The 15,618-nt window shown below is 43.0% G+C and overlaps 1 protein-coding gene across 2 annotated transcripts in view; it reads right to left on the bottom strand.

The window, feature by feature from the left end:
- TBC1D32 (TBC1 domain family member 32) overlaps positions 1–15,618 on the bottom strand; it is a 503,914-nt gene that overhangs the window by 18,376 nt on the left and 469,920 nt on the right. For both annotated transcript variants that reach the window (XM_073627171.1, XM_073627170.1), the window contains exon 33: positions 7,967–8,155. In XM_073627171.1, coding sequence (XP_073483272.1) covers positions 7,967–8,155 — 189 coding nt within the window. The remainder of the gene's footprint in view (positions 1–7,966; positions 8,156–15,618) is intronic.

Genomic DNA, 15,618 nt, shown 5'->3' on the forward strand with positions numbered 1-15,618 from the left:
GGGGCTTTCACACTGGAATGAAAGCAGCGGCACTTTCGGGTTGGTTTGCAGGCGCTATTATTAGCGCAATAGCGCCTGCAAACCGCCCCAGTGTGAAAGGACCCTTAAGGACCTTTTTTTTTAAGGGCCAGTAATAAAAAAATTTTTTTTTTTTTTTGCTGCCTGGAGGATGGTCCGCCACTGCTCATATATGGTATTATATTTATTACATATGTGCTAAATAATGTATAAGTGTAGCACAAACAGCTATGTTATAGTTTGCTCTAATGGGTTTGAGCTTGTAGTATTTATTTTTTTGGCAGGGTGTACACATGCTGTCCCACACAGATTAGCTCCCCTACGTTCTCTCATCTTGTGATCTAACAAAAAGATGCAACTGTACAATAATCCTATTTAGTGATTACTTTAGGGAAAGCTTCATTCCACCCGTGGCATATTAACATCACTCTCCCAAGATGTTCCTCTCATGCCTAAGCACAATCACTGGATTGGAGCTCAATGACTGCTTTTTCATCATAAAAGGTAGATTTGTTATTAGCTTGCCGTATATTTTGAAATTTCAGAAAAAGTATTTATGTAGACTTGCAAAGTGTACATAGCAGGTGTAATTTCAAATGTATTTTATGCCATTTTTCTGCCAAATAAAAACTGTTCAGCTCACGGGTGTAAGCACTTCTCCAGAGGATCTCCTAAGAATATTCTCCCATTTGGCGCTACTACCATCCCTCTTGCTTAGCATTAACGAGTTGAAAGCAGGGTGTCACCCATAGCCTGTCCCTTTAAAAAAAAACACAGCTGCCCTTCCCTGTGATGTTCATTTGCTAGCACTTTCAGCATACGTGAGTAGTCAGGAGGAGTAAATAGAGATGGCCTTTTGACTAACAGTCAACATTTTCATTTTAGTAACAAAGATGTTTTGTCTGGTTAGGTTGCATGTTTTAGGGTAAATAAGGAATGCATTTGAAGCAGCTAATGCAAAGGATTACAAAAATACCACTATGTTCAATGCTTGGGAAATGGAAAGGTTTTCTTTCTTTAGGTTTTCTGGTGCAAGAAATCATGAAGGGCCCCCGACCTCCGGCCTTTGCCTTCCCTCCAAGCCCAGAGCCCTTTCCACTGATCCCATGACCCTTTACAGTCCTGCAGTGGATCCCCTTCACGTTGTGCAGCGGACCCCCTTCCTGCAGTCTTGGGCCCCGCCATGGTGGCAGAAGGCCAGGGCCTAGTCACAAGTGCAATATTTGCACCCTGGTAGTTCCGCCAGTGGTGTCAGTGTGGACTGTGAATGGTATCAGTCAACAGAGCAGTGAACAGTGTCAGTATAGCAGTGGACATGGTAGGTAGGGTAGTGGATGTGGTCAGTAGGGTAGTGGATGTGGTCAGTAGGGCAGCGGACGTGGACAGTAGGGCAGCGGACGTGGTCAGTAGGGCAGCGGACGTGGTCAGTAGGGCAGTGGACGTGGTCAGTAGAAAAAAGGATTTGGTCAGTAGGGCAGTGGATGTGGTCAGTAGGGCAGTGAACGTGGTCAGAAGAGCAGTGGACATGGTCAGAAGAGCAGTGGATATGGTCAGTAGGGCAGTGGATATGGTCAGTAGAGCAGTGGATGTGATCAGTAGAGCAGTGGATATGGTGAGTAGGTCAGTGGGCATGGTCAGTAGAGGAGTGGACATGGTCAATAGGGTGGTAGACATGCTCAATAGACCAGTGGTTGCGGTCAGTAGGGCAGTAGATGGCGTCAGTCATTTAAAATTTTTATTTTATTTTTTATTATTTTTTATCATTTTATTTTATAATTTTATTTTATTTATTTTTTTTACAATTTTAAGGAGCCCCATTGCTTTGCTGAGATATCAGGGGTCTAAACAGACCTCTGATGTTTCACCTTTGAGACAGAGAAAGGAGAGTGAGGACACAGCCCACCAGTTCCATCTCTGCTGCCTCAGCTGCACAGAATAAATGGACAGGAATAGCTCTGTACATAGCTTCTTATTCATTCACGGTATCGATCACTGTGCCCATTCAGAAAAGGAAGGGGCCGTTATTTATTTACCGGCCCCTTCCCCCGCTCTCAGCCCTGAAAGCATCCCCCGCAGCAGCCAGCTGGAGAGATGCCGGTAGCGCTGCTTGGGGGGGGGGACCAGGGAACACACAGGGGCAGCAGGAAACAAATAACCTGGATATAAGGCAAGTGCAAGGGTTTTTGTCTACACAGGCGAAGGTGCATTTTGCAGCTCCCCCTTCCCCACCAAAACCCACCACACACAGTAACACACCTCCTGTATTAGAGTGCGTCACTCTGGATGAAGGAGCACAGGGGGCACCTTCAGCGGGGGGGGGGGGGGGTGTTAAATGTAGCAGTAGATTTAAATACACTGGCAATCTGAAGCCAAACTCCACCTAACACTTTATGATCAGTTACAGCAAATAGATTTTTTTTCCTTTTGGGATAAAGGTTTTACTTAAATAAATAAAAGCTGATGATTGTAAGTTCCCATCAGTGGGAGATGGTTTGTCATATCCCTTTAACTGCTACCTCACCAGATCACCAGATGAAAATAAAACAAATGCAGCCATCCCATATAAGAAGGATACCTGGGCAGTGCGGCAGGAGGGGAGCAGTGTGATGGGAGGGGGGGGCAGTGTGATGGGAGGGAGGCAGTGGAAGGCAGTAGTGGGGGGGCAGTGTGACGGGAGGGGGGTCTGTATGAGAGGAGGGGGTGCCGTATGACACGAGGGTGAGCAGTGTGACAGGAGGAGGGGGAAAGTGTGATGGGAGGGGGGCATTGGAGATCAGTATGGGGGGGCAGTGTGAAGGAACAGGGACAGTAGAGGGCAGTGTGACAGGAGGGGGACAGCATGATGGAAGGGATCAGTATTGTATTGGGGGAAGTGTGAAGTGAGAGGGTAGTGGAGGGCAGTACGGGGGGCTGTGGGATGAAAGGGGGGCAATGGAGGGCAGTTTAGGGGACAGCATGATGGTAGGGGGGAAGTGGAGGGCAGTATGGGGGGCAGTGTGGCAGGAGAGGGGCAGTGGAGGGCAGTATGGGGGGCAGCACTGATGGGAGGGGCCAGTGGAGGGCAGTATGGGGGGACAGCATGATGGGAGGGGGGCAGTGGAGAGCAGGATGGGGGACAGCATGATGGGAGGGGAGCAGTGGAGGGGAGTATGGGGGGGCAGTGTGAAAGGAGAGGGGCAGTGGAGGGCAGTACTGACAGAGGGGGGGAATGGAGGGCAGTATAGGGGGACAGCATGATGGTAGAGGGGCAGTATGGGGGGGACAGCATGATGAGAGGGGGGCAGCAGAGGGCAGTATGGGAGGACAGCATGATGGGAGGGGAGCAGTGGAGGGCAGTATGGGTGGCAGTGTAACAGGTAAGGGGCAGTGGAGGGCAGTATGGGGGGGCAGCACTGATGGGAGGGGGGCAGTACTGGGGGGAAAGGATGATGGAGGGGGGCAGTATGGGGGAAAGGATGATGGGAGGGGGCAGTATGGGGGGACAGCATGATGGGAGGGGGGCAGTGTAGGGCAGTAAGGGCGGGCAGCTTGACTGGAGGGGGTCAGTGGAGGGCAGTATGAGGGGCAGGATGACCGGAGGGGGCAGTATGGGGGGGAGCAGAGTGACAGTCAGTAGGACACCTGGAACACTATACTCTCTGGGCAGTGTATTCTTTTACACTCTGCTGTGACAGTGACCTTGGGGCAGGGAACATTTCTCCTACTGTTCCGGTGGCAGGAACAGCCTTGAAGCAAGAAGTGGAAGCCAGAGTTGGAGGCGGAGCTGGCGGTCCTAGGTATGGATATGGCTTGGTATGGCTTGCCTCTTGAAACTACACTCTGGATGCAGCTAGCACCAGGCTGGATAGGAGGACCGGTGGGGTGGCATATAGAAGAACCGATCCAGCTCATACAGCCGCTGAAAGCCCTGCAGGAGCCAGGAGGAGAATGGAGATCGGTTTTCATATATGCGGCCCCGCTGGTCCTCCTATCAAGCCTGGTGCTAACTTCATCAAGAGTGTAGAGTCAAGAGGTAAGCAGTCATCTGTACCTAGGACCGCCAGCTTTGCCTCCCAGCTCCGCCCCCAACTCCGACTCTGGCACAAGTGTAGACAAATGTGACAGGGGAACCGCACGGGCCCCCTGCAGCCTGGGACCCCCTATAGTTATGCTCCTGCCTTATATTAACCACTTCAGCCCCGGAAGGATTTACCCCCTTCCTGACCAAGCCCTTTTTTTGCGATACACCACTGCGTTGCTTTAACTGACAACTGCGCGGTGGTGCGACGTTGTACCCCAACAAAATTGATGTACTTTTTTTCCCACAAATAGAGCTTTCTTTTGGTGGTATTTGATCACCTCTGCGGTTTTTATTTTTTGCGCTACAAACAAAAAAAGAGTGACAATTTTGAAAAAAAAAAGCTTTTTGCTATAATAAATATCCCCCCAAAAATATATAAAAAAAACGAATTTCTTCCACAGTTTAGGCCAATATGTATTCTTCTACATATTTTTGGAAAAAAAAATCACAATAAGCACATATTGATTGGTTTGCGCAAAAGTTATTGCATCTACAAAATAGGGTATAGATTTATGGCATTTTTATATGGTATAGATTTATGGCAAAATTATTTTTTGTTATTAGTAATGGCGGCGATCTGTGATTTTTATCATGACTGCGACATTGCGGCAGACAGATCGGACACGTTTGACACTTTTTTTTTACAATTTTGGGACCATTGGCATTTATACAGCGATCGGTGCTATAAAAATGCACTGACTACTGTGTAAATGTCACTGGCAGGGAAGGGGCTAAACACTAGGGGCGATCAATGGGTTAACTGTGTTCCCTCTGCATGTTCTAACTGTAGGGGGATGGGCTCACTAGAACATGACAGAGATCACTGCTCCCGATCACTGGGAGCAGCAGATCCCTGTCATGTTGCTAGGCAGAACAGGGAAATGACTTGTTTACATCTCCCCGTTCTGCCTCTCTGTGCCACGATCGAGGGCCACCGCCGAACATCAAGTCCGCTAGCCACGGATGACACAGCAACGTACAGGTTCATTGTTTTGCGCACCCGTGCAACTTTGTCGACGTATACTGGCGTGAGCCGGTCAGCAAGTGGTTAAGATGGGCATACAGCACTCTGACTTTAAAGTCTAAATCCAACCAAAAAAAAGACAATCAAAGGGGTCAAGAGAAATAAAATATATATATATTTCACTACTATTTTAAATACTATTTTCAAATAGATAGATAGATAGATAGATAGATAGATAGATAGATAGATAGATAGATAGATAGATAGATAGATAGATAGATAGATAGATAGATAGATAGATAGATAGATAGATAGATAGATAGATAGATAGATAGATAGATCTATATATTTGACATCCTCTGGACAATAAAACTGCAAAAATAAAAAAAGACTAGAACATCCTACACACAGTGGGGCTGATTTATAAAAATCTACAGAAAGAATAAATAAGGTTGTTGTGGCACAAAGTGAGTAATTTGGTGTCAGCTTTTATTTCTGGCCCACCCTGGAAAAGTGACAGATGGAATCCCAAGAGCTAAGGCACCATTTTCCTTGTTTCATTTTTTTATAAATGAGGTTAAGAAAGGTAGGCATAAAAACTCTTCATGAAAGCCTTTAACCTTCTCATCACTTTTAAATGTTCTTAGGTATACCTAGTTACACATAATTTATGTAATTATTGATTTAGTAGTTTGCTATAGTTTTAGTAAATTGGTTCTGCAATATTTACTGTAAACATTGCAAAACCAATTTGTTAATGCACAGGATGTGAAAATGCTTGTTACCACACTTGGTTTGTAAGCCTTGTGCAGCGGGTTGAATGAAAAAAAAACTAACAGCTCAGGTCCCCCCCCAGAACACTGCGGTCAGCACCATCAGCTGAGAAAGCCGATCAGGAGCTGATCAGCAGACCTTTTTCAGTCATAAGCCTTCGACAGAAACTGGCTAAACGGCCGGCTTCTGCCGGACCGGCTGCTGTACACGCAGGCCGAATGCTGGCCGACATTTGGTCCGTGTGTATTAGGCTTAAGAATGGCAGTTTTGATTAAAATAAAGGCGGCAGTTCTTGTAGGAAGCATGTGAATATTTTCACATTTATGGTCAGTTATCACCAAGTATATTATACAGGTACAATTCTAGTAAAGTCTGCTAAAATCCCCATTTCTTTATCGTACATCACGGGACATAGAGCCACAGTAATTACTGTATGGGTTATATGGCACCTTCAGGTGATGGACACTGGCACACCCTAAACAGGAAATTCAATTCCTCATATAACCCCTCCCATTACCGGGAGTACCTCAGTTTTTTCGCCAGTGTCTTAGGTGTTGGTCAAGAGTAAAAGATGTGCTGTGCTGAGCTCCCCTGGAATATTACTTCCTGGGGTAAGCCATGCAATTGAATCCATTCAAAGTGTCTTTTCCAGGCCGAATTGAATGGTACCTGGGCCTCAAGTCCTAAGAAACAAGGTTTTACCTGTAACGCTTCTCTTTTTAGAGAGCTGGACCCTGGGATCCAGCATTTGGTTTTTTCAGCCATATCCCTGGCAGGGTGCTTTTTATGGGTCCAGGGCTGTGAATCCCCCTGATAAAAGGGGACCCCAGTCCCTGAAGGTTTTCTAACAGAGCCCACTCTGAGAGGTGAAGATTGGGTCTGTTGCTAAAATCCCCATATTTTTATAGCCCAAATGGATCCACCAATCAATGTTTATAGAGTGATATCTCATTTTGAAAGTAGTGGAAGTGCTTTGGCTGCCCCTATAAACTTTCTCTATTTTCAGCATGAAAACAAGAGGTTCCCTGAGTAAATCAGTGTATATGGACAGCCCAGGTGGGGCAGAGTCTAATCTATGAAGTCAAATATTTTAATATGAAACTAAAATCAATGCACCGCGGTGTTCTATCCCTTAAAGGTAAAAGATTGCATAGAAAAACACTCTGTATAAAAAAAAATTAATCTGCTAGCTAAAAAAAAAAAAAAAAATTGTCACAGTCTATAAAAAACAGTTAAAGTGGAACTTGAGAATTAAAGATGGGCGAACAGGCAAGAGTTTTAATGCAGAGGAGACATGGTTTGGCAATGCCTAATCTGTCTAATCTGAGTGATGTCATCCATGCCCGGCCAATGACAGCCAGGCAGGGAGCTCAGGGATGCTGCATTGTTTGAGCCGAGGTGAGTACAGTTCCTCTTTAAATACTTACCTGCCTGAGCCACTTCCTCAAAGAAGTCTGCATCCAACACTTCCAAAAGTCTTGGAATCCTGGTCTCCCTCCTTCTCTGGTTCCTCCTGCCAACCCCTATTACACTACAGGACACGGTAGCAAATCAGAAGCCAAAGAGAAAATATTTTCAGTGGTGGGACCACTCATCGAAAACTCTTAGAAGTATGTTAGATGCAGTGGATGGGTGGGAAGGGATTAAAGTAAACATGTCATGAAGGAAATGCTGCTCCACAGCAGTTCCAAGGGTTGAGATTTCGCTGGTGCCATCATCTTTACAGTCTTTGTCACTTGTAGAGAGTAGGCTCTGCCTACCCTTCACCTTGTTTAATATGAAAATGTAATGCTTGTTCAAGGCTGTTGAGAAGCTTGCACAAGATTGTGCTGCCTCCAAACGAAAATGTGTATATTTCAAGAAGTGCCTGTACCACAGGGTTGGAGTGACAGATTTATAGGATGTGCAAGAGGGTACATGCTCTAGATTATGTACTTCATAGACTTACCTTCAGTTAGCATTGTATTCAGGGATGACAGGTGACATTGTATTCAGGCGCTAGCACAGACACATAATAATATGAATTGTATGTTTATCTTTGCCAGTCTACTTGTATTTACACAAATTTACATAGTCTTGATTGATATAATTTATAGTCGTGAGGTTATAAAAAAACTTGGTTTTTATTTATTTGTTTTAGATAGACTTACTTTCAGGAAGACCTGCAGGTCCTGGGTTTGTGTATGTTGTAGAATTTCTTGCTGTAGGTGCCTGAATATTGCTATGCACAGGTATACCTGATAATCCACCCCAAGAAGGATACACACAGCAAAGTAGTGGCATATCTCACTCCAGTCCAGGTAATTCCAAAAACATTGGCTTAGCCAGTGCTGACAGATCTGAAAAAAACATAAGAAAATACTAAATAAAATTAAAAAAAAAAAACGTTTTAAAGTGCATTTTTTAATTGCATTACAAGCCAAAGCCTTTTACAGACTTTGGGTGGGGTCTTTATACCTACCAGTGTTCCTGTTGTGGGGACCACACAAGATGTGATTTGAAAACATGCCAACAAAAACAGAAGGTCTTGTCATGGGAGGAGATTTCTTCTCACTTTTTGTCCCAAAGATGACACAGAAAGTGATGAAAATTCTCACAATGGGGATAAAGAAAAAGACCTAAAAGTTTTTACTGCTGTCTGTGTTCTTTACAGGGAGATACCCCCACTCTATTTGTCCAAATAACTTTTGTCACCTGAATTTAAAGAGAGAAATCACCATTTTGAGGAAACACTGGAAGAGGAAACCTTCCAATGCGCATAACCTTTCCAGTGACAAATAAGAAAGGAATGTGTAAAGATTTCTTCTCGCCTTCTCTTGCATCTCCATGACAAGAAGTGAAGGGAAACCTCCCCAATGGGACACACCCAGCAAAAAGAAAATTGGCAGGAGTTTTAATCCTTTTCTTCCCTATATTTGATTATAATAACACTTTAAAGCCCAACTCTGGCCTACATTCTCACTGCAAGGTTTAATTCTTTGCATAGGTCTACATGACATAGGCAAGATGATCTACCTACCCAATCCTCTACTCCTCCATGCTGCTAGACCAGTCCCTGCAGCATCTTCTCCCCTATACTCCACTGGTCTTAGGTCTTGACGTCATCAAGACCAAAGCAGGGTTTGAAGCCCTTCATTGGATGTGATGACACTAAGGGACATTCCACTGCAGAAGCATGGGTGAGCACCATCTGCCAGGGGAGGGTAGAATCAGGTAAAAAATGGTTTTGCTCTCCCCAGACTAAACAAACAATTAATGTGGGAGCAGCCCGGCTGCAAGAGAAGATTTTCAGATTTTACAGAGTTTGGCTTTAATTAGATGAAACATAAGAAGAAATAGTGAAATATTAACATGAAGAAAGCTTTGAAGATGTAGATAACATTGATGTAAACAAATAAGGACAATAATTGAATTGGTTACTGACATTATTTCCAATTATGACTTTTTTTTTATGATAAAACGCATGTAAACCTCCCAAAGGAAGTATACAAGCGAGCAGGTGACAAAGTGCAGATATACAGTTATTCATGTCCACGATGATCCAGTCAAAGTATCTGCCACTCTTTTAAGCAACTAATTGTAAACTTCAGATTCTAATTAAAAACAACAGCAGCAGCATCAGATATTGTTTTGTACACTGAATACAGATCCTCTGTGCGATGAAAAGATTTTTTTTGTTTTTGATATTGTATATTATAAAGCAACATTTCCACTGATCCTAACTCATCACATCTTGTTCCATCATTCCCAGAAGGGGGTTGCAGGGGCATCACAGACTGCTCCTGCCTGACTGCAGATTTTACAATCTCACTGACAGCCATAAAGAACGCTTTGTAGAACTTGATAACCACATCACACACATCACAATCTGCTTAAACCTTAAAAAGGCCAACGCACAACACGATACGATGTTTTGTTTGATGTAGTAATCTGATTGTTCAAAGATTACAACATGTGTCGTGCTTTTAAGTCATATGCGTTTGGGATTTCTGATGAGAGCAAACAGAGTATTATTAGTTGAATAAGATGGAAATTTTTATTATATCATCTTATCAAACTAAGATGTGTATGGTGTGCTTGAACACTTGTTTTCAATTTGTGATTAAAATATAAATGCATCAATTTATTCGTTTTTTTTTTTTACTTTTATTTAATAGTGGGTGGTTTATGAGGTCATTTACTCATTCATTTTTTTTCCCACAAAGCAATACAATTCAACTATACTAGTGACTTAGAATTATGTCTAAAGCCTTTCAAGGAACAGATATATTGACATTGTTGCTGTCTTTGTTTATCCTTGTGTCAGTACTACATGTATCTAAAACAAGTATGCTCATATGAAATGTTCTTGCTGCATGCTTCTTCCAGGTCAGTGACTCACCAAGGAGTTAGGCCAGCCATACATGGTTGGAATCGTTATTGGGCAGGCTGAATGTACCAAGTTGATCGACTGATCAATTTGGGTACAACCAGCGTACCAGATTCTCTTGCGATTATCACTAGCGGCTGCAATAGCCACTAGCGATAATCACTGTCTTCTCCAGGGAAGGAGGGGTCGGCTTGCAGGAAATAAATTTGCACCGTGTAAGGCCTTTATCAAACTTCAGAATGAATGCTGCACAGTTTGAATCCTCAGAAACTAACTAGGTAAAGGTAAAATCCCTGTCTTTTTCTGCATCTCCACTATGAAGATTTCCCCTCAATTCCTGTTCCAGTGAAGCCCTGGGTGTGAGGGTGTGACAAGGATGTTTTTCTTTTAAACCTACTATTTTCAAATGTGTTAAAGTTCGTCACATGAAACAAAGGGGTCCTCTTCTCCGATGCTGGGATGTCCTCTACTGTGCATTGTACTGTGTGTGCAAGGTGCTGTGATGATGTTCACCTGAGGGTGTCAGCAAATGGGGACCTGCACTCACATCAGTGGATTGAATAATGCTTAGCATCATTCCATGTGGAAGACTGAGAACATGGTGAAGAGAAATTACCGCAGAGGACAGTGACAGAGAGAAGGTGAGTATTGCAGCCAGAGCTACTACTTTATTTCACACTTCCTTAGGCATCATTAAACAATTCCCAGATTTGAACTTTATGTTGCTGGCATGCTTGGATTATACAGAGTCCCTTCCCCAAGGCAAACAGTGACCTTCCAAAAGGGAAAAATGGAGTATATGTGACTTTACAAGTTTTATAATTTTACAAGTTTGCAGTGCAAAACTGTCAGAGGCTCTTGTGTTTGCTGGTTATATCCTAAAACAACTTTAAAATGGTTTAGTTGGAGATGAGCTTAAAATATATTTTCCAGATTGAATTGTAATGTTTTGAGACTCATTGCAGTTGTTTCAGGTAGTGGAACAGTGTTGTTGTCAATGTTTGAAGTCCTAGCCAAGAAGTTGTTTGCAAAAGCAGGTCTGATGCTTCTGCTGCACTTGGAATGATCTGCCAACTTTGGTGCAACTCATGCAAAGCTCAGAATCCAGCTGTCCTGAAAAGGTTGGTGCTCTACCACACAGGAAAAAGCTGCATCAGTGCTGCAGCTGATTATTTTTTTTTAAAGGAACAGATACCTACATTAGATGAAATCAAGGGATCGATACAGGGGTTTCCTTTATTTTGTGGACCAATAGAACACCCATTTAATTTGAAGGAACTGTAACTACCCGGTATAATCTTGGATCACATATGTAATCCTGCCAGAAAGTGTAAGCATCACCACCATACAAGAAAAGTAACACTTTTCCTTTACTCCCATTACTGATCTTTACCAAAAGCTCTGCAACATAGTTAACAATAAAGATATGGGTACAGTATCACATTTTCTTTTCATCCGTGGTTGGTCAATAAGATGCTTCGTCATTGATGTGTAGTTGACCTAGAATAAGTATGGAGATAAGTAGTTCTAACACTTTTTTTACTATATGCTTGTTCAGGGTCTGTGACTGAAACATACCAATGCCAAACACAGCTAAGCAACTACCATTTTTAAAACAAGGCCTGCAATGGCAGTCCCTATACTTCTTTCAAGACAGAATCCCTTTTAGAGGACTTCCACTATTTCCTTGTCCTGGTGACATATAGCTACTAGAACAGAAAGGCAAGGAAAATCCTTTTAACTAGGACACATTTGTTGATAAAACCCCTCTCATTTGTTTTTACATTTTTAATTGCATCTCCATCTGGAAAAGAAACCTTTACTTTCTCTACTAAAGACTGGTGGTCACTAGGACATTAAGAGGGAACATTTCTAATTAACAGATGTTCAAATCCTTCTCCATGTTATCCAAAACTAAAATGTGTGCAGGCCAAAGCAACAAGTTCACTTAAAATGGCCCTTTCCCAGCAGCACATTACATTTTATTTACAGAATCAAAGCATGCAAAAATTAAAATGTGGTTTATTTAAGGTATCCAATTTAGATACAAATATTGTTTAGAAGAAATCCTTAAACCATGTTGATTCTTGTTTAAGCTCTGTTCCTAGCCTGTCTGAAAGCTGTCATGGCAACACCAGGAGCTTAGGCACAATCCCAAAATATATTAAAGCTATCCTAATTAAAATAGCATCTTGTCTCCTAAAAAATAACAAGAACATTTGATATGGTGTATTGTTTCAGACTGAACAGCTTTGTTAGTCCTGACTTTTCATATTTCTGCATTAATATTATTATTCGTAGTCTAGCATTGAAAAACTGACCACGTACTAAATAAAAACTGCTTTTGTAAGTGAAATAATATTATAATGGATACATCATCGTGTAATGCAGCTACTTAAGAGACTTTAAATGGCCATAAAATTGTTATTTACTGTGTCCCCATAACAGCAAACACTTGTAGTGAGACATTAAAGCATGCTTTTAAAACATTGTCATTTATTACTCAGTAAATAAGTGGCTTTATACACTGCGATAAACTCCAGCAAGGTAGTAGTAATGTAGTAAAAGTACAATTTGGTTATAGACAATAAACTATACTGTAACAAACATAAAACAAATGCCATATGTGATGGCATACATGGTGGCTGATTTTCTAATGGAGTAAAGTCTATTGACCTTGCAAGGCGAATGTTACTAAAGAAGGTTAATGCTGAACTCCAGCCTTAACTTTAGTCTTACACGGTTATACAGGCTACTCCCCTGTACTCAAATTGCTTACTTTTATTTCACTGCACACTGTGAGCTCCTGTGTGCATTAGAAGCTGCAGCAAGAAAGCGCCCATCTACTTTCTTGGCTGGAGGACATCCAGTAGTGTCTAGCCTGTTCCTCCCAAACCCTAATGTCCTGGCCTGTCCCTTTCATTCATTGCATTTCAGTTATCATCATATGTAGTGGCCATTACTATAGCATTCTGCCTAGAAATGCCCACTGCTTCAGACTGAAATTCACACATGAAGACATTTTAATAATTGCATAACTCTTACCAAGAAGGGTTGAAGGCTCCTTGGAGGAGTACCAAGGCAGCCTTGGGGGAAGGCTCCTTGGAGGAGTACCAAGGCAATGTGCTGTGATGTTTTTAGAAACCTAAAGCTACACACCTTGCTGCCTCCTTGCACCAATTATGATCTGCCAGCACTGGACAGCTAATTTCACTGGGTCTAAAATAAAGTATGTAATGGAAATTGCAAGGTTTTGTTTTCATCTAAAGTAATTCTAAAGGAAAACATTTTTTTTTTCAACAACATGAGCAGCCCTAATCCTCTTCTTCTTGATGTCCTGGCTCCTCCCTCCGCTGAGTGCACCTAACAGCAAGCCTATTGCTATGCGGGCACTCACGCAGACTCGCTCTTGAGCCGTACTCTGTGTGTCCATTCACACACAGAGCGTGGCTCAGCCCGCCCCATGCTCTCTTCTCATTGGCTCACTGGCTGTGGTTGACAGTAGCAGGAGCCAATGGCCCCCGCTGCTGTGTGAGCCAGTGAGAAGGGAGAGACCTGGTAGAGCCGCTGCTCTCATGCACATTGCTGGATTGAGATGGGGCTCAGGTAAGTATACGGGGAGGGGGCTGGAGGGAGCTGCACCCAGAAAGTTTTTCCCTTAATGTATAGAATTCAGGTAAAAATCCTTGAGCCTTTAGAATCACTTTAAAAATTGTATTAGCATATACAGTAGATATAAAAAGTCTACACGGGGGCGCATGCGCGGCGCGATGCGGAACGGACGTGGGTGATCACAGCTCCGTCGGTCCCGGTTATCACAGGCCTAAAACACCAGGGCTACATCGCTCATACCTAGGCGAAAGTGACACCATCTGCTAGAGTACACAGCGGTCCATGCCTGGAAGAGAATCGGGACATTTTAATCGCTCCAAACACCACTTAACTAACTTTCTGCTGGACGCTGCAGACAGAAAGCACAGGAGAATGTCCCAAGATGGCGCCGGCGCCAGCTCACAGGCGGCCTCAAGGAAATCTGCATCCATCCCATCCAGTCTCTCATCTAACGCTGGGATCAGTGAGTACACATCTCCCCTCTCCAAAGCTGACTTAGATGCTAGTTTGACTACCATTTTTGAGAAATTAGTGAACAAGATTGAAAGTGAGGTCCATAAATCCACTACAGCCCTGTCACAAGAGATTGCTAGTATTGGCACTCGTACTGATATACTAGAAACAAAACATGATGAACTGTCGTTGGCCCATAATGATCTAAGGAAGGATTATGAAACATTAGCGGACATCTTTGCATTTATGCAAGCCCAAGTTGAAGATCTTGATAACCGAAATAGGCGCCATAACATCAGATTACGCGGCGTTCCAGAATCAGTCACTGATCTTATGCCTACAGTTTCTAAAATATTTCATAACCTTCTACCAGATAAACCTTTATCAGCATTTGTCTGTGATAGGATCCACAGGGCTCTACGCCCCAAACCCACCCCTGACAAGCCACCCAGAGATGTTATCATGTGCATGAAGGACTTCCTGGTTAAAGAGGACATCATGCGTGCTGCAAGAAACTCTCCTGATATTTCTCTTGATGGTAAAAAGCTGCAGATATACCCAGATATCTCCCCTGCTACACTAGATAGAAGACGCAGGATGAAAGATGTCACTAGCATCTTACAAGCAGCAAGAATAAAATATAGATGGGGCTTTCCATTCAAGTTCACTATCCCATACAACGGATCCACATACACAGTCTACAATATTATTGAAGGCAAGGAACTGCTTGTAAAGTTGGGCCTTCTAGACCCAGAACCACCCAACAGATTCCCATCATCTCCTAGACCTTCCCCGATCTGGTCCACTCCTTCCTCCAGACGAATCCCAAACAACCAAAGAAGATGGCGTCAACCATTTCAAGAGGACCCCTCATGACCACATACAACACATTTACAACTTTCTGTTGTATAGGGAGGAAAAGGGAAAAGAAAAAATTTTTTTTTTTTTTTTTGCCCTCTCGTAGTGTTGACAGGGGGAAGTGACTTATTTTTTCTTTAATTTTTTTTTTTTTTTCTCCCATTTTGAGGATGGATTTTTACGCTCACGCGACATGATCCAATTGACTGCCACCAAGTTTGTCCTTGTCCAATTGGCATCTTGAATTACTCTTCCTCTTGAATCGGAATCCCAAGACCCTTCCTCTTCCCACAGGAAAATTTTTTATTTCTTTTCCTCCCGGACGATGTCGAGAAGTCCCCAGCAACACATATCCCCCTCAGAATTTGGGATAAAGGAATGAAGAGGAAAAGGGAAGAAGAGAGAGGGATTTTCTTTATTTTTTCATTTTGTTTGTCTAAACAGACTTTCACTTTAAACCTCCTCCCTCGTTTAGAGTTATAAGTTATTTGATATCTCTCATACACATCA

This window comes from Aquarana catesbeiana, linkage group LG04 (assembly GCF_042186555.1).
Source record: "Aquarana catesbeiana isolate 2022-GZ linkage group LG04, ASM4218655v1, whole genome shotgun sequence".
Taxonomy (NCBI): Eukaryota; Metazoa; Chordata; class Amphibia; order Anura; family Ranidae; genus Aquarana; species Aquarana catesbeiana.